Below are 20,008 nucleotides of genomic sequence, written 5' to 3' on the forward strand. Positions count from 1 at the left end.
AAGCGGGACCCCAAAAAAACCGCGTTGTTCTTTATAATGCATATTAATTTACTCACGTGAGCTGTTTTAACGCGACACCATCTATGTTATAGCGATGAAGTAAATGCGAATAGCTTGCAGCTTGCAAACTCAAACCGTGTTCGGTTTGAGTTTGGGTTGATGGATTTCGGCGTTCAAAAGCGTTTCAGGCTATGAGAGACGCCGTAGTAGATGGCTTCGGTAATTGCCCCAATCTGGAGTTAATAACGCAGACGGACATCGTAAAGGGGTTGTGGATTTCAATTTAGGGAACCAGCAAACGAAATCGTTGAAGACGTCAACTGGTCCGTACGCTGCGCCCGGTGATAACACGACGGTTCCGCCCCTGCGCGCGGCAGCGTGGGTGCAACACATCGCGACCTCTTCGGGATTTGCACACGGGCAGGCAGGGGTGGCCGGACCTGCGTGCGTCCTGTTTTGTGCGGGTGCCAACCATTGCGATGTCGTGGTGCTCGCACCGCCCGAGCGCCTTTGATGTAAATCGCGTCCGTGTGCTCTTGTGTTAAATGCGACGCCAACAAGGACGCAGACCTCCATTATATCCTTTGTCTGTCACTACAAACTTCCTCCCTTCCCTGACGGCGTGGTTGAGGTGTCCACTGGTATGTGAGGCAGTTACTACCCCTTTCTTTTCCTCTAAAATCACAACAAAGACGCACAATGGCCAATTTAGGAATCAGCGTTTCCGCAGCCCATTCGCCTCTTTCGGTGCCAGATGGGCTTTCTTCAGATGCCTGCTAGAGACTCCGGGCTATTTCTTTCATGGGCATGGCGTTGCACCGAACGGGCGAAGGCGTTCCGTGGACTCCCTGGCAGCTCTGCAACACACAGTTGGGTTCCGCTCTTAAAGGCGAAGCTTTAGCGTCCTCCAATTTATTTGTTCCGCATTGTTAAATTTGTTTCTCACTATTCAGCGAGCCTGTAATATATAATGCAGTTGTATATTATACCTATGTAAGCCCGGAATGTGTGGTGTGTTTGCGCGTTCTACTTTGCTAGCGTAGATGCTCCTGGACATGCGCTAGTTACCGAGGTTTCCCGTTTAGTGTTTTTTGTTGTGTGTGCGCGATGCGCAATATTGCTTAAAACATTCTTTGGGCCTTGGCTGGTTGGCCAATGATTTTATTTTGTAAGCTACATTAACTTAATTCGGCTACGTCGTTAGAACAGAGGTGGTCGGTCCTCTGTCGCTGGCGTTCTTTCAATCGAAGACTGCTCTCCTGGTCACCTACTGCAAGCATCCCGAGCCTTGCTGTTCGTGCAGCTTTGTCGTCAGACGCTGCCACGTGCTTCAAACGCCTCTTGGACGCTATACGTAGCTGCGAGCTACGTGCAGCACTCATGGATCCCGGGCGTGTTTCATGTGAGGCGAAAAAGAGTATTTGCGCAGCAACGCCCTGTCGTACTTGAGCTATCGAAGCGCAGCTCAGAGCCTCATCGCTTGGTGGAAATGAGAAGGAGCCGTCGAACTAGACACGTATAAATGCGCAGTCTGCTCCATTCAGTTGTAATTAATTGACAGGAAGGATATCCGCCGAAACGATTAGCCACGATGTGCATTTCAGTGATTGCCTGGATGCTTATATGTTTCGGCTGGTGGAACAAAAATCTTTAGTATAGAGCGATGGCCGACTGTCAGATTCCTGATGCGCAGCGTTCCAGGAGCACCAAGCTGTTGTGCACCTTAGTGTGTGACTTAGCAGTTGAGGTATACATGTTAGGGAAGGAATTAAACGCCCAGCTAACGCCTTTGTCGCGTTGTGCCTCCATCCAAATTATCCGGAACGCAACGTCGGATGTAGTGCATAAATAATATTCTTCTCAATTCAAAATCAGCTAAGGCACAAACGAAAAGCCATATTTCGGTCGGGCCTTATAGCGATGCCACGTGAGTAAGCTTCGTTGCTGTTGTCTCTCTGCTGCTGTGCCCTGTCTCACTTCATCGAACGGAATATCATTCCTTTTTGTGGTGCAAGTTGGTTTGGTTTGATTTATGGCGTTTATGTCCCAAAACGACTCAGGCTATTAGGGACGCCGTAGTGAAGGGCTCCGTAAATTACGACCATATGGGGTTCTTTAAGTGCAATGACATCGCACAGAGCACGATCCTCTAGAATTTCGCCTCCATGAAAATTCTACCACCGTGGTCGGGATCGAAACCGCGTCATTTGCGTCATTAGCCGAGCTCCATAACCACATAGCCACCTCGGCGGATGAGGTGCAAGTTGTGTTATCCCTTGAAGGAAAAAAAACGCGTGTTCTGAACGTCAGCGCTCGTGTACTGGTGCCATGCAGTTGCCTCCCGATATATGGTCCTTTTGTCCTGCTTGCATTTTAAAAGTGACGATAGTGTCTTTGTTCTTTGCCGGAAGGCTTCGAGTCGATGAGGCGAGGATATATACCTAAGCGGCCTCGCCCTTGACTTGTCTAAAACACCACTGCACTGAGTGGGCATCGCTGTAGCTCAGCGGATTATTGTGGAGCCAGATGTAATGTATATCTAGTAGCTTCTTTTAAATCTAGCGATAATGCTACAACTCTGAACTTTAAAACTTTTGGGGTTCGAATAACAGCGGAAAAATCACACAGGGACAAACTGTTTAACGATAACAAAAACATTGGCTATATTCAAGAGGCAATACACACGTCTTCTTCCGACGACTTTTCTTTTTGCACTGGCCCCGTCCACACGCTTTTTCACCCTCAATGTCTTCGTTTCCGTATTTCTTTACACCAGATGGACAGAAAGACCGGCGATCAAGCACCTCCGCCCGCCGGTCGCGCTCGCGGCCGTTCGCGCGGCAGGGCACGGGCTGTGGTCGTACTGCCCGGAGCACAGGCGGCACCTACGGTGCCTCAATTTCCTGCTGCCATGGCGCCGCCAGCGGCTTTGCCAAGGACGCCTGGTGTTTTGGGGCCTGCGACGGTGCCCTTGCCGGTGCCTTCGGTGGCGCCGTCGATGCCCGCCCTCGACAGCGTGGAGGGCCTGTCGTTCTCCATCGACAGCATGGCCATCGGACACGGGGCGCACCTCCAGCAGATGGCGGCGATGGCCCCTTCAGCTGTGGTACCGCAGGTAAGTTATCTCTTGTTTACAGCGACAGATCTTAAAGGGCCGTTGCCTATGTTTTAGGCCAAGGTCAATGTGGTTTAACGTTTCAAAGCGCCTGAGGCTATGAGCGCAGTGAAGGGCTCCGGAAAGTTTGGCGACCTCGGGTTCTTTAATGTGCACTAACATCGCACAGTACACGGGCCTCTAGAATTTCGCGTTCATGGAAATTCGACCATGGCGGACGGGATCCAACCCGCGTCTTTCGGGTCAGCAGCCGAGCTCCATAACCACTGGGCACCGCGGCAGCACTCCTGGGTTTTGCGTCGTAGTAGTAGTAATTCGCAACTGAAATATGGCTGTCCCGGAAAACCGTCCGAAGAGCTGTTACCGTAGACAGGGGAGGGTGAACGCGGAATGTGCAAAGTATTGAGAGAGCGGAAGAATATGCAATCGGAGTCAATTTATAACAACACCTGTTAAAGGCCCGTTAACTGGGATTCGCGTCGTAGTGCTACTCAAGAACTTAAAAGCGTTGCTCTGAACTAATCGCATATGCATGTCGCTCTCAAATTCTTTAACTCTAGATAATGAAATAAAGATAAACCCTCAGTTGGCCCTCAATCCGCCATTTCACAGTGGTGACAAAGAAGACAACTTGCCAAAGTTCGCCCGTATACATTAAACGTCTTAGCGCATTAATCTAATGACGAGAAGATGCTTCAACTGGAAATGGAGCTTTTCTACGCTAAGATGGTGCCGTGGTGCGCAGATGTCACCTTTGCCATGTTTTCGCGGGCAAAATGAAGAGACCTCCTTTCCTGCGGTCCCAGCATGGCCAGAAATCGGCCTAACTGTCACCGTGCCGGGGGTATGCACGGCCTCACTGAGGTCGTCGTATAGGTCCGCCGGGATTGTTCGCTTTGGAAGACAAAGAATAGCATATCCACATTGCCCGTGTATATTGTGTATACTGATGCTGGGGTAACTGAGTGAATGACTGTATGGTGTGCACAGCTGGGATTGTTTCCAGGTTTTAAGCATTAGGAGATTTTACCGTATGGGCTGGAGGTGTATATGTGAGACGTGAGCGTGTGGCGCTGTACACATAATGCTTGTTGTAGCGCCCAGTCTGTGTGAATATAAGACCACCGCCTCATTGTACGCCACCGTCTGGTTGCGGCACGGAGTTGTGTGATGTGTCGCGCGTACAAGCCGCCTGTCTTCGTCTAGCCTTGATGTCATGCGATGGGGGAGGGGACAAACTCCAGGTTAGATGAGACGGGGGTTGGTAACGTGATGAGAGAGATCGAATGTGGAAAGGCTGAATTGATGAAGTAGCCAAGCGTCCCTTGGAAGGCGCCGGATAATTATGCAATTTGTCGCTTCCGGAGAACGCCAGGAAGGCAGGTAAGAGGTAGGAAGAGACCGTTGTCATGTAGTCTGATTTTGACTGGGGAGGTGGAGAGAAGCTTCGTGTAAATTGTTTAGGTAGAAGCGAGCCATGTGAGTTGTTGCTGTGTAAGGAAGATTTAATTCACTCATAGCATGAAGATAGCTAAAGTCATAGTTATACATAAAGGAGGCCGGCGTGACTACATAAACAAATTGCCCTCCTATCCCAGTCTTTCCTGTGTCCTCAAAAATTATAGATCGCCTCCTGAAAATGCGGGAGACGAGAGGATTGATGACTTTGAGAATGTTCGCGAAAATTGATTTCAGGCTGGTTATGCCTTGCGTTATGCACGAAATTTGTTGTTTGCATAATGCCAAACACACCTTAAATGCGGCTCATTGCTGTTCGAGGCAAGTACTTGATGAAGGGTGGTTGGATGAAGTTAGAGGGCCAGGATGGTTCCTGGCTGAGGATGACACCTGGCTGAGCAGTTGTTGACTTGGGCCTCCCGCACTAGAACAAGGTGACCTTTCCAATCAATTAACGTGGGATTGGATGGTAAGACCTCAGCTGCTGTCCGCTTGTTCCGCGGCGCGGGTGTTGGATGTGATCGGGAAGGGGATTGCGGTGAGGTTATTTGCAGTGGAAATCGTTCTAGTCTGGCCCAAGTTTCTGTATGACGGAAGACCCAAGTTGCCGTATGAGGCAGGTCGAGTGTCGGTGCCCCTTCCGATCTGTGTCCAGGGGAGGATGGGGCCGGAGTGCTATGGAGTGAGGTGGGATGAGGTTGTGGCTTTTGCGCGTCAAAATGGTTGTCGGTTGCAAGGATACGGTCCAGCGTTCAGCGAAGATGACATCAGTGACTATAGGCCACCTGTATACAAACTCGGTCCTTCGCTGTCGGACAGAGCACCTTGTATTGAAAGGGGGTGGTCCCCTCCGATGTGGTAGCACCACGGGGTGCAGGGATGCGGCGCTTGTTCAGGAAGGGTGGCTGCACAAGTGCAGCTGCGACAGAAAGTTGTTCTTAGCCTTTTAATATGCGATGCCCACACTGTAGGCACTTTTCGCGTTTTAGAGCCTCAGTTTGATGTGGTTGGCAGTCATACTGCTCGGACCTGTTTCCGGCAGTCAAAAAGATTAGGAGTGTTTTAACATCTGTGCGTGTCTGATGTGAGGGTTGTACGGGTTGTTGCAGTATTAAACATCACCTCGTTGATCACCTCAACAGTAGTATGAGTTAAGGCGTAAGCCTATCTTCGCTCATGAGTGCCGTGGACGGATGTCGTGGACGGAAATTATTAGCACGAACTGTCAATCTTAAGTTGTGTGGTAAATAAATGTAAAAAGCTACGCAACAGTTCACAAGCAGTTAAAGTATACGCAATGAAATAAGATAGAAATGGTTAAAATATATACAGAGAAATAAAAACAAAAATTACAAATTACAAAAATGAAATAGTAAAAGTTAACAGAAATGACGACGAATAATAAAAATATTGAAAAATAGAGGGATAGTTGATTTTTGACATAATGAAATGACGAAGCAACTGTCTCACATACATCGGCGCACACACTAACACGCTGTAAGGGAAGTGATAGAGGGAGTAGAAGAAGAAAGGAAGTAAGAGGTTCCATTAGGAGATCTCCGGAATAATATTTACCAGCCTGGGATCTTTAACTTGCACCGACTTCGCACAGCACAGAGGCGCCTTTTGCATTTCGCCTTCACCGAAACGCGACTGTCCATGACTAATCGAACCAGGGTACTCCGGCAAGATAATCGAGCGCTCTAATCGCTCAGCCACCGCTGCGGATGAAAAATGGAGGGAAGAAACAGAGGACAGGGGAAGGGTTTCGTAATTGCGCTCTTAAGCAGATTTAGTGCATTCTTGTAAATTTAAGTATATTCGTATTGTGTGCGCCAGCTTTGTGTGCAAAGCTGTCTCCCTCCTTTTCTCTTTATGTCTGCTTGCAGCAGTTCCAGTTTGCAGCGGCCGTCACACCGGCCGAGAATGGCGACTGCGGCCGCCCAGAGACCCGGCGTCGCCGCGACGAGTTCGCCGTCATCGAAACGCGGCCTGTGCAGATCGATAACAAGAGGGGCACTTCGGGCAGCCCGATTAAGGTTCTGGCCAACTACTTCCGGCTGCTTTCCATGCCCCAATGCTGCATACACAAGTACCACGTGGAGTTCACGCCGACGGTGGAGTCTAGTCGCATGCGGCGCGCCCTGCTCGTGGACTTCATGCACATGTTCGATAAGTGCCTCGTGTTCGACGGCATGTCTGACTTGAAGTCGCCCAAGCGGCTGGACCAGGACATCACCGAGGTAATATCGCAGCGGCGCACCGACGGCGTGATCACCTGCGTCCGCTTCAAGTGGGTCCAGGAACTGGCCCCGTTAGACCCGGAGCTGCTGCGCCTGTTCAACACGCAGATGCGCCGCAACCTGGAGCGCCTGGACTTCGTGCAGATAAACCGGCACTTCTTCGACAGGCGCGCTGTGGCGAGCATACCTCAGTACGGGCTCGAGCTGTGGCAGGGGCTCGTCGCGGCCATCGGTCAGTACGAGTCGGGCGTCATGTTGGTGACGGACACGCTGTACAAGGTGCTGCGTCGCGACAGCGTCTTCGACCTCATGTCTCAGATCCAGCACGTCCCGAACTACAAGGACGAGTGCGTGAAACGGGTGGCCGGCTGCATTGTGATGACACCCTACAACAACAAGACCTACAGGGTGGACGACATTGACTGGGACAAGAACCCGGCCTGCACCTTTGAAACCAAGGAGGGGCCCAAGACGTATGCCGACTACTACCGGGTACGTGTTGCTACTAGTGCCATGTTATAGGTTCTGTGCAAAGTGGTGAATTAACTTTTGGCGTGGTCATCATCACATCAGATAGTTCTTCCAATGTATTATGCCAGGAGGGTCCACTCCGAAGTGGTCCCCGAATTTTTCCAACTTTGTCTCTTTACCTGGCTCAGCCGCCTCTGACTGTATCACGTTTTCCTTCCTTTGATGTCGTTTTTCTGTGCCAAACAACTAGCTAACTGTTATTGAGATCATTTCGTTGCCTCACAAACATTTGTCCATGTGTTGCAAAGCCCAGTGTATGTGAGAGTTCGTGCGCTTAGCAGTATAGCTGCAGGTACGACCGACACCGTCTGTCTTTGGGCGATGCCTTGTGCAGGACCATTACGAGAAGCGCATTCGCGACATGCGCCAGCCCCTGCTGGTGTGCCGTCCCAAGGAAAAGGATTTGCGCGCCGGCCGCACGCAAAACATCTACCTGGTGCCGGAGCTGTGTGTCCTGACGGGACTCACTGACGAGGTGGGCAGTTGGTTCGAATGTAGTGCTGTTTGACCTTTTCTACAGCGGCCGCTGTTTATAATGGGTCTAACACCTGTTTTCGTGACTTGGCCGTAGATGTCCGCACAGCCTAGAGGGGGGGGGTTAAGGAGGAGGCGGGGAGGGATCAGGGCATTGATGCGCCACACGGCGAGCTTGAATACTTGCAAATACTACGCAGTGTGGTGTAGAGGATGAGGTGCAGCGGCACGACGAAAAGGGGCTCTACAGTGACGGCGCGGTGCGGAAAGCGGAAAGTGTGCTATGTTAAACAGCGTAACAGTCAACCTTCGTTCTCTTTTAATGCGCGGCATACCTAAACGTTTGTCAATTTGTCAAATGACAAACCTCATGGCAATTCTAATCTTCCAGCCATAGAGCTAGGAACTATAGATCAACAATGCCTATATGGCTGTTCGAAACGTATACGGCTGTTTGTCTCTTTTTTGCCAGCGTCAGCTGTTAAAGTGGCAGGTGATATATAGATGTAGTTTGGCCATAAAGCCCTGCATTCTACCGCGTGATCTACAACAGCGTCAGCCTTAGGAGCTTAATGCAATTCAATTCACTTGTTACCTGCTTAACACAGTTGACAGGTTGCGGATTGCAAGGAGGGAAATCCAGCTTTTCGCATAAGCGGAGAGGAGGAGGGCAAGTAGGAGAGGAACGGCAGAGAATGTGGGAGGTGATAGGTCGCTAGATCAGATTTCACTTATTCATATGACCACGGCTGCAGTCGGATACACCTCAAGAACGAAGCGGCTTCTGCCCGTCAAAGGTTTTCCTTCCAGCCAACAGCGTCGGCCGATTCTCATGACAATGGAGTGAGCGGCTCCACAGTGCAGTGAGGAGAATATCCCTTTTTTATCTGCGACTCCTTGAATTGTCACGCAAAGAAGGTTGTGAGAACCACCGGCCAACGCCAGTGGTCGCAAGGGGGCCCTGGAACGGAGGAAAACCGCATTTTTCTACCGCTTATGATTGACAAAGTAGATTCCAGGGTCAAATGCAGAGCTAAACGAAAGGAATGACAGCTTTCGCTGATTAAGTGGTTAAGCTTTTCAGGGTAGCTCTGCTTAGTGAGCTTTTATAGAATAAGTGCCACCAGTTGCTTACAGGATAAGAGCCAGGAGAGCGCTCGGGACAACGGGAACATAGCTGTCGCAGTTCATTTTTACCATCTGCCACCGTCATTCGCGATGTCGTCTATCGAATGCGCCGGTCTGCTCTGCTGAAGTACCAGTCGTCCTGTTTAGGGTAGAGTGCGTCTGCTGTGAATGTTATGCTACCCCACCCTCCGCGGTTGGCCTGTGGTTAGAGCGCTCGGCTACTGAGCCCTCAGACCTGGCCTCAAGGCTGCGCGCTTCAATGTCGGCGAAACGTGGAACGTGTCCATGTACTGCGCGATGTGAGAGGGCGGTAAAGAATCCCGGGTGGTCGACATTAAATGCGGAGCTTAAACTCCCTCAATTTGCGATTGATATTTTGCTTCGTGGCGTGGACACTTGAGGGCGTATTCCGAAAGTGTCCACGGAACGGGCAGGTTCACTTCGGTACGCGCCGATTGATTCCAGCCCGAAACGCGGCCGTGACAGCTGCGTGGCGACACCTGACGTGTTTTTCAGGTTACGTCATATTACTATCATATTGCCCTTGTACTGCGTCAATATTAGGGTAATGGCATCAAGGATGGAACACGCGGACGCTGTTAGACACCCAGGTGATTTAAATTATTTTAATCCCGCTATTACGGCATCCCTCATGGCTTGTGTTGCTATGGGATGTTAAACCCCAAATACCGTACTCTTCTGTTTTAGTCTGGAAACACTATTATGATGGGTTATCCTGGAGCAAGATCTTGCGCTGTTTGTGGCTTTGTGCCATCACTGCCGACGGTGCCGCTATCATTTACAGACCTAGCGCCACCGCTTGGCCAATGCTCTCAGGCATAAAGCGTCACCAGCGCGCTCCGCCGTCCCTGCTCACAGCGCGCGACAGCCATCAGGGTCGGAGTCACATGAGCAATCGCTCATGCCGTGCCGTGTCTTTTCATGCAGTTGCATCTGAGTGGCTAGGGTTTACGCAGTTCTGCTTTTCCACATTTATAGAATTTAGGCGAAAATTCTCTGTCATTTTTATTCGCGCATGACCACATAAATTCGTAATTCTGTTATATGCATCGAGGCTATTCTAGCGCATCTTCCAGGGCGTTTCAATCGGCTCTAAATTTCCCCACTAGACGCCGGCTGATTTCTCTGCTCGGCCTCGGCCGCCGTTTTGGTTGAACAGGCGAAGCCCGTCTTAAGTTTCCTCGATGGCGTTTCGACAGAGGCAGCAGTGTCCCTATCGGACAACGCTGTATTGACGCCTCAAATGTACTGTCTGTCTCTAAGCAAGCAAAAGGCGACAGTTTCTAGAGTACCCCTCCAATATAAACTTTTACGAGCACTTCGCAGGCGTTATGTTCCGCGGTGGTAAGCATCCGGAGATTCGCTCTCTTTCCTCCCACCCCGCGGGCGAAGGAGAGGTGCTTTGTTAGGTCACATAAGTGCTCGCTCTCCGAGTGTGTCAGTAGCTTCAAGCGTGCTACGCTGTATCCGTATCGACGTATTACCCGTGAAGCTTGCTTCCTTACAATGCGTAGCGTACTCGTGGGTGTGCTACGAGATATTCCTTCAGCGTTTTCCGTGATTGGTACGCGTTAACCGAAACGTTCACGATAAGCCGCTGCGCCGTGATCGGGCATCAAGATATGAGGCTCAATGGAAGCGGAGGCGGGAAATATCGTGCTGCAACTTCCTAAGCACACGTATTGCTCATGCGAGTACACCCTGAGCTGACTTGACAAGGTTTTACTGCATTACGAAATGGTACTGCAAAATGCATAGGACTTGGTATCTACTGAAAACCTGAAATTATTATTGAAAGGATGGAAAGCTGAATTGGGGGTTTGTGCATCTTCTTCATAAGGTTTTGGTCCCAATTGATTTGAAGGCGCTACAAACGTTTTTGGAGCAACGGTCTTGGGGACGGGAAGGTGTCAGCATCTTTTACGTCCCTTGTAGAACCATAAAGTGCGCCCAGTTTAAGCCATGCCCACATGGTTGTATGCACTTGGTGGCAACTTGCAGAATACGGACCCAGCGCTGTGTCGTGGTCGCTAAGAGTACATATGTGCTCCTACAAAATCTAGTTTGCACTATTTTTAAAACTGGTTTAGAATATAATGGGTATACGGGCCTTCCGGGACCCGACCGAAAATCATTGGCGAACTCTGAACCATTGGAGCTACCCAGAGAAGTGCCACTGTCCGCAAGCCGCGTGGCTGACTGGTTATGGTGCTCGCCTGCTGACCTGAGAGACACGGGCTCGATCCCTGCCGCAGCGGTCGCATTTCGATGGAGGCGAATTTGTGGAGGCTCGCGTACCGCGCATTGTCAGCGCACGTTAACGAACTCAAGGTGGCTGAAATTATCCGAAGACCCTCCACTACGGCGTCCCTCATAGCCTGAGTTAATTGCTTAAGGGCGGCCATAGACCGCAAACCGCAATTGCTGTCTAATGGGCCCATAATTCCCTCGCAGATGCGGGCCAACGTGACCGTGATGCGGGACATGGCTCAGCACACACGCGTGGAGCCTTCCAAACGCTGGCGGAACCTGCTCGTGTTCATGGAGCGCATCAACAACAACGAGGCTATCCGCAACGATATGGACCGCTGGGGTATCCGATTCGACGACTCACTCGTCAAAATCGACGCCCGCGTGCTGCAGCCCGAGAAGGTGATGCAGGGCAGCAACACGTACCGCTACAGCGCGGCCACGGCCGACTTCTCGCGCGAGACGCGCGACCGGCCGCTGCACGTGGCCGTCGCCGTCGAGTCGTGGATTGTCCTCTGCCACCGGTGCGAGGAGGCCAACGTGACACAGTTCGTGCGCACCCTGATGTCCGTGTGCCCGCCCATGGGCGTCAAGATCAGGCAACCGCGCCTGGTGCTGCTGGACGACGACCGGCCCTCAGGCTTCGTGTATGCCCTGCGCCAGCTTGCCAGTGGGGGCAATATTGAGCTGGCTTTGATTGTGCTTCCCAACAGCCGAAAGGACCGCTACGACATAATCAAGAAGGAGGCCTGCGTCGACCTCGGCCTCCACACACAGGTCAGCCGAGGCTATTGTTCTTTGTCGCCCGAAGTGGGGAGCGAGATACAGTAAAAACTCTGGATTCACTTTCAAGACTTATCACGAGTCTGTTTTTGTATACTGTAAGATGACCAGTGTACAGGAGGCCTGTGGCTTCGTCAAGTGGTCTTCATGACAGCTTTTTCTGCAGAACTCTGGCATCCTGTATATTGTATTTGATTGTATTATTATGATCATTACAGAGCACCGAGCCCAGCTTTCTTGAAACACAATTGCAATCAGTTGGAATATGTGTTCCCTTTGCCCTTTGTAAGGAAAATAGGGAAATGGTGTGGTGTGCTTTTTCAGGACTCAAATAATTTAGAATTAGCTCATTTCAGTTGTTCTTCGGTTTGTTTCGTTTCTATAAATGGAGGCTCCAATGGGCCATAACTGGCGAGAACGCTGTGCGCAAAGAGAACAATCACTTCGTTTCACGTGGTGAGCACCGAGCAATTCTCTGGCCAAGAGCTTCACTGTCCAGTTGGTCGTGCTGTAATCTGTATTACTGTCAAGATTATCTGTCTTTCTGTTGTTGCCAGGAAGAAAGAAAAGGAAATTGCACAGGCCTGCTCACTGGCTCAAGCCGAGCCACAATCGCTACCACGTGCAGATAGTAGGAGAGTTGAAAGATGGGATAGGAAGACAGGATAGTAAAGAGGCGGTAAAGACAAGGGCGATCCCGGAGGTAGTGCCATACCGGGCCAACCGGTGTTGGGAGTGAAGGATCCTTCAAACTCTCCGCCACATTTCCAAAAATAAGTCCAATTGGACCCGTAACAGATACTCTACGGGGTCCGGACATCGATACAAGATTAGCTGTTGCCTCTTTTCCCTGCGCTGTAAACACTTACGCCAGGAACGATGCGAGGGTTGTCTAGGTGTGAAAGTTGGTCGACGTGTATGTAAGTGTTAACGTAGCAAGGAGTTGTAGGGTCAGATAAGGCAAGTAGACTGAGGAAAGCAAAGTCATGGCAAATGCAGTACAGTGCATAATGGTGACGATGGCCCTCATTGTTTTCTGTACACTTTCCAGGTTATCCTCGCCCGCACCATCGGCAACCGCAGGAACATCCACTCGGTGGCCACCAAGGTGGCGGTGCAGCTTAACTGCAAGCTGGGCGGCGAGGCCTGGTGCCTGGAGATCCCGCTGGTCAGCACCATGGTGATCGGCTACGACACCTACCCAGACTCGAGCACGCCCAATCGCTCTGCGGGTGCCTTCGTGGCCAGCATTAACAAGAGTCTGACGCGCTGGTACCAGCGCGTCTGCTTCCACGACACCCACGAGGGGCTGGCCAAATCACTCCCTTCGCTGCTGCGCGATGCACTGCGCAAGTACTCGCAGTGCAACGATGGTGCCTCTCCCGACCGCATCATTTTCTATCGCGACGGGGTGTCCGACGGACAGATCCCCCAGGTGAGCGTTTATCGTGGTACTCTGTTTACCTGCAGATTTAACGCGACAGCGTCAGGGGCCTCGTTACCCAGGACACCCGGCGTTATAGTTGTGAGCGAAAACATTCTCCGCCAACGCTGCCCCAGTGTTCGACTTTAGGTGTTAGCAACGGGAGCTCTGTATTTGCATCGGCGTGCTCAGCAAACGTTAAGAGTAAATACGAACGTTCGCGAATGTTTCGTTTCCGGAAACATCCCTTCTGAGACGCAAGCAGCGCCGTCTACCTCATGGATTTTGCACTACTGTTGCAGTTTATAGCCAGCTTCGCTATATCAGGTATATTTCCTCGTTATGTGAGATATTGAATATTTAAACGTGTGCAGTACAACAGGATGAATCGTTTGACACCAACCGGGACCCCTTCCGACAGGCGGTTCGGCCGCAATTGTCGCCTGAACATCCTTGGATTGTACGGTTTGGGACGAGAAGGTCGTCGCTGCGAATCTCGCACGTGTTTTGGGCTTCACCTCAATTTTCAGTTTTGTCCTCCGGAATGTGTCGTCATTTGGCACCACTATTAACATTCTCCATCAAGCTGGTGGCCCCTAGAATGTATTCAAATGATGGCGCAATACTAGCACTTATATAATGAGTCGAAAGTATAGGTATCTATTCGGGCGCTACGCACACACTTTCGCTGTAATGTACCGTGGTCACGTGGTAACTGTTTTGGTGAATTTGACTTTCATTGCATACGGACGCGTCCTTGACAAACGTAAGTAAAGTCACGAGCATGACTCTGGCAGGTGGTGCCCACAGAGCAACCCAGGAGGCAGGTGGGCCATCTAGTTCACGTGGCCTTGAGGCGTCGTCGCAACCTGCCTACCGGATAAAGAGCAAGCTACCCATCATCGCAGATGGCAGTTAATGATTGGTTGCTCGAAAAGAGAAACATGGGGCGCAGAAGGGCGCAGCCACGTTTCTCACTGCTTAACCGCTGCACCACTGCGCCAGGATGGGTATGAGGAGTGCCATGTTTCTATGAAAGTATAAAATGACCTTCTGCATATATGGGAATCAACCTTTTATGCTTTCGCGTCATATCGTTAAGGCGGAGCTTAAATGTTCTCTCCAATATTTGTACCGTGACCATTGAACTGTAATGTTATTTCTTGGCTTTACGAATGCCGAATCTTTCTAGTTTTTGCCCATCCTTCCTGGACCATTCGACATCTGCAGTATTATGTAAATATAGTCAAATAATGTAGGTGCATGAGTAGTGTAATTAAGGTTCGTAGTGCAGGCATTTTGCGCTGTAACTGCAGTGGTGGCGAACATGCGAGATTTCCGGAGCCCTTCAGTATGGCGTCCCTCTTAGCGTAACTCTCTTTGTACCTTAAACCCATGCAATCCATGAACCATAAACATCCAAATACAAGCGAATCAGGTGTACAGATAAGCTGCCTAGCTAAATTGTAATCGCTTGCTACATAACTTTTGTGGTTATTCGGATAGGCTCAATGAGAGATACGTAGCTGGCCGATGCTAAGGTCATCCCCTCAAAACATTTCAGTAGAGTTTCTCTCGACTTTCAGCAGAAATACATCGAAAGTCTACTACTGTCAGCAGGAGTTCTTGGCAGGGGGTGTCAGTTCTTAAGAGTTTTCAACATTTACTGGTCGAGAAGCACACCCACCTTCTGTTTGCGGCTTTCAGAAAATCGAATTTCGAAGGCGTGACTATGGCCTGGTACATGGCACCGTATGGCCTCAAAAACTAATTTGCTTGTATGGTGCTGGCGTCCCATCATCTTATCTCTCCCGCCTGAGCAGGCCATTTAACGTCGCAGAAAGAATTTGTCTAACCATCTATCTAGATAATAACATGATTGACCTGTTTTGTGGCGTTTGTCATCACTGGTAATAAATACATGGGCGCGACGATCCATTGCATCTCGGCAAGCATTTCGCGGGTTGCTAAAATGACCTGGCGAGACAGACTTCGTCATATTGGCTCTGTAAAACTTCAAGTTATTGATAAATGTTTGCTATAGCGTGTTTCGTAGCTGGGAAGAAAAAAAAACATTTTGGAGCGATCAGTTGGAGTGAGGAAATATGACAGCATTCTTCTTTGCCTCACCAGTATATTTCTGTTTTCATTTTATTATAATTATATTTCTATTCCAATTCTGAGTCCATTGTCTTCCACTACCAAGTCTACTCCAGTTGTTTTCTATGCAAAATCTGAGATTGCGGCGAGTCCTCGTACCACTACCGGCGCAGTGCGGGAGTGGTTATGCGATATCCCTTACAAAAAGTTTCTATAGATAGTCTATAAACATGTTATAGAGACTGTTGTTTCCTAAAGATATATATGTTTTGTCTATTCATACTCTATAGGCAGTCTACAGAAAAAAAGTCAACTAAATGTGTATGGTCATAAACATATAGAATGTGTATAGACTGCCTATATGATTAATATTGCCTACAGACTTTTCTCTAGCATTTGTCCACAGAGTCTATAGACATTATAGACAGAAGTCTATGAACAGGCCATAGCATTTGTCCATAACCAGTCTATAGACTTTATAGACAAAAGTCTACGGTCAGTCTATTGATTGTCTAAAGGAAATTTTTGTAAGGAATACCTCTACACAGGAAGGTGGCCGATTCGAACAGAGCCACCGGTGGAGAGTCACGTTGTTCTTCCCGACCTATGCCAGAAGGAGTGGATCCAGGAAGCTTCAATTTCGCACACATCGTTCTTTGTTAGGCTATGTATTCTGAGCATGGGTCTGCTGCTTATCCTCATTCATCGACCCACGTCTTGCTCCTCTCCCCTGCAAGGGGACAGTTGACAGGTGGAGGGTGGAGAGAGGGAAGCCCCTTTAAGGTGGGTGCTTCACGTAGACAACTGGTGGCGAGTTTTCCCGTTCATGGCCCATTTAATTCTATCACATTAAAAAAATTGGAGAGGACACGTAAGCTTCGCTTTAACGGTGTAACGCGACAGCGGAGTTTGTTAGGCTCTCCATTCTCAGCAGTTTGACACCTTTGAACGCATTTTTATTTTTCAATTGTTTCAGATAAATAATTGATCAATTACACATCCTATATTGTCTTAATTAGCATTGTCAAGCATTAGCTGATCATTCAGAGAAATTTGACGTCTTTGAACACCGCTTCTTACATTTTATTCTTTTCTTTAATATACCAATTTTTCAAATAAACTCAATTATTTCATTACCTCTTCGCCTATCCCACACCAGTGAATCGTCGATCGGTAGAACCGCAAATTGGCTTGATAAGAGTTTTTACACAGCCCGATTATAAAACGCCGGCTATAATTCCTGCCGCGAGCTAAGCTCGAACTTAGTACATTTATGCTGCGCGAAACGCTGAATCATAAGAGACAATCCGGAACATTGTGCGGAAAACGCTTGGCACGGTAAGATTTGTTTTACGCAGCCCCAATTATTTTCGACATGAGGAGCCGAATACGACGACGCCTTTTCGACCGAACGAGATGTATACTCAATCGCCTAAAAACGTTTGGCACTGAGCGTACCAAACCTGCATGAAAGCTGCGAGATATGGTGTAGTGGAGGGCACGAGGATAATTTAGACCACCGGTGGCTCATATTTACAAGCTGTTCTTTAACTTGCATTTACATTGCAAACTACGCGGGTATTTTTACATTTCGTGTCCGCTGGAGATGATGCGGCCTGCGTGTTGCAAGTGTGATGAAGCAGGAAAGTGCAGTAGTGGACCACGCTTAACTTTTTGGCGAGGCGTTGTAGTGATTACAGAAAGCTATTATTCCACAGTAAACTTCGATTTTCTTCAAGACGGTAACTTTTTATCGCAAGGCTTGCTGAATTTCGGACTAATAGAATAGGATTAGGAATCAAGAGGCTGGAGCTCTGAGCATCTGCCATGTACGTACGCAATGATTTGATTCCCGGGAGTTCCGAATAGCATGAGAAAATGTGCAGATATTTGAAATTTGGCAGATGGCACCTGCGTGGGCGGCCCATTTTCCATGAGGATGTCATCATGGCTAGAAAGTATGTGACAGGCATGCGCGTCTTGCTGCAGACCAGGCTCGCGGCAGTACAGTGCGGTACTCGAAAGTTTTAGCATAATGTTTTTGGTGGTTTCCACATGAGATGCCAGAGGCTGTATGATGTGCAACATGTAAATTCGATGTTGGAATCCCGAGCAAGTGGCGATAAGCAGATTCGACTTACGCGCGCGATTCCACCACGTTTCATCAATCTACACATACATGGCTGCCACTGCAGCTTGAGTGAAAGCTCCTGGTGAAGCTCCTGGTTAATATATGCCGCTAGCTGGAGCCCTGGGTAGCGCATGCGCAATTGGCTCCGGCTCGTTTTTTTTCGGTAATGGGTAAAAATAGCATGACATTTTTCGCGGTTTCGTGGCATTACGATCTTGTCATCACGACAACGTTCAGCATCAAAAAATCTCGCAGTGGAAATAATGAGGTGCATGTGGGGTAAATTATTAGAGCCAAAAATATTCAGCATCAAAAAATCTCTTGGGGCAAATAATGAGGTGCATGTGGGGTAATTTATTAGAGCCAAAATATTCAGAAAGTGAGCGGGGCCGGGGCAAAAGTGGCGCGAAATTCGAAAACACCGCAAATGGGCGGAGCTAATGTGTACGGCCAAATTTGAAAAACCGGAATTTGAGACGGAGCGACGCATGACGCCAGATTTGGAAACGAAGCGTGGCACAAAGTTTTTAAAATTAAAATGGGCAATGATGAAGCTTAATTTAGGCAAAGAGTGGCAAAGAGGGGCGAGGAGGTGTCTGCTCACGAATTCCCCCAATGCGGGTGCTGCAGTGATCTTATAATCTTTTTTAACTGTGTTATAAATTGGCCTCACAATCCTCCGTTTTCAGTCCTGCACTTTTAACCGTATGTCACCTCTCTAGTTTTGAGCCACCAGTCGTCCAATCACTTTTTGGTAAGTTCCAATGCCCTCTGCTGTCAGCAGAAATGCACTGGCAGGTGGTGCTGGTGGCGGCAGTGGGCGCGACTGAAGCGTGTCTCGGGTGTGCGCGGCGCAGGTGATGGAGTGGGAGATCAATCCGATCGTGGCCTCGCTGCAAGGGCTCTTCCCTGGCGTGAACCACAAGCTGGCCTTCGTGGTGGTGACCAAGCGCATCTCGACGCGCTTCTTCCTGCCGAGCCGTGAGCACGTGACTAACCCGCCGCCGGGCACCGTGGTCGACAGCGAGGTGACGCGCCTCGAGCGCTACGACTTCTTCCTGGTGTCGCAGAGCGTGCGCCAGGGCACCGTGGCCCCGACCCACTACAACGTCGTCTACGACACGACGGGCCTCAAGCCGGACCACATGCAGCGCCTGGCCTACAAGCTGACGCACCTCTACTTCAACTGGCCGGGCACCATCCGCGTGCCGGCCCCGTGCCAGTACGCCCACAAGCTGGCCTTCCTGGCCGGCCAGTCGCTGCACGCGGAGCACAACCCGCGCCTCTCCTCTACCCTCTTTTACCTCTAAACTGCACCGTTCGTGGTTTGCCGACGTTCACCGGTGTGAGGAAGGTGGGAAGGGAGGTTTACGCCCTCTGCCTCCATCTGGACACCTGCGCACAGCATCTAAGGAGCACGGAAAGAAGCTAAGCAGGTGTGTGTGATCGACCACCGCATGTTCCTATGACAGTTCATGAACGAATCGCCGGCGTCTAATAGAAGCAGGGAGGGATTCAGCCCTAATATGGCTCTCTAGTAGGGGTTGCTTTTTCAGGTGAAAACTCACTGGCGATGTGAAGGGCGTGTCAGATGATTGTGGAAAGGTTCATTCCTGAGGCTTTCGCTGTAGGAGGTGCTGCGTGGCAGCAAAGCTCACTGATTCAATGTTCATCTGTACTAGATGGCACATTTTTTTGCGCTTTACCGTAGGAGAGCAATGAATCCGATATGTTTTGTGCAATTTGAGTCCCTATTTTACTTTTTTCAAGATTCATTTTCAAAACCTCTGTGAGCTCTTAAGGTGACTGAAAGCCTGTTTTCTTTTCTCCGGAAATGGTGAGTAATGCATTGTGCTTCAATTAAATCTGCTTTATTTTTTCGTTTAGTTCAACATGCTTTATGTCACAACAAATTGGGGAACACTTTTCTTTCTACCAATGGTTTACTTTCTAATTTCTTGCTTTTCTTTTTCCCTTCATTGTGTGCAATTTCTTGTCAGTACTTGGTTTGCTTTCCAAATTTGCCGTAGCAACTTATTTGTTTGTTGTGTTGTCTTTACATGTTGCTTTGCTTTGAATTCGTGTTAAAACTTCATGATAATTCACGACACTATTTTTGTAATGTCCTTAATAGTTTTATATCTTAAGCAATGTGCAGCTGTACCATACTTTTGTCCTTATCGCTATTTTTAATGCTCAGCGAGTAAGAACCTAACCGTTTTTTCCTTTGTTTTCCTATGTCAAATGATGTGCTAGACATTTTTATATACCTTCATTGCTTCACGTCATAATATGCTGTGCTACTCATGCTCCTTCCGTACCCATAATTTCTTGATTGTGTACATTGTAGA

General features: G+C 49.3%; 1 protein-coding gene across 1 annotated transcript; it reads left to right on the forward strand.

The window, feature by feature from the left end:
* Positions 1-2,911: 2,911 nt before the first annotated feature.
* LOC144099271 (piwi-like protein 1) lies at positions 2,912-19,171 on the forward strand. Its single transcript, XM_077632492.1, has 6 exons — positions 2,912-3,115; positions 6,463-7,308; positions 7,682-7,822; positions 11,425-11,997; positions 13,055-13,438; positions 18,515-19,171. The coding sequence occupies exons 1-6, from the start codon at positions 2,912-2,914 to the stop codon at positions 18,965-18,967; spliced, it is 2,601 nt and encodes an 866-aa protein (XP_077488618.1). The 3' UTR covers positions 18,968-19,171.
* The last annotated feature ends 837 nt before the right edge of the window (positions 19,172-20,008 follow it).

The sequence above is a fragment of the Amblyomma americanum genome, chromosome 1, assembly GCF_052857255.1.
Source record: "Amblyomma americanum isolate KBUSLIRL-KWMA chromosome 1, ASM5285725v1, whole genome shotgun sequence".
Classification (NCBI taxonomy): Eukaryota; Metazoa; Arthropoda; class Arachnida; order Ixodida; family Ixodidae; genus Amblyomma; species Amblyomma americanum.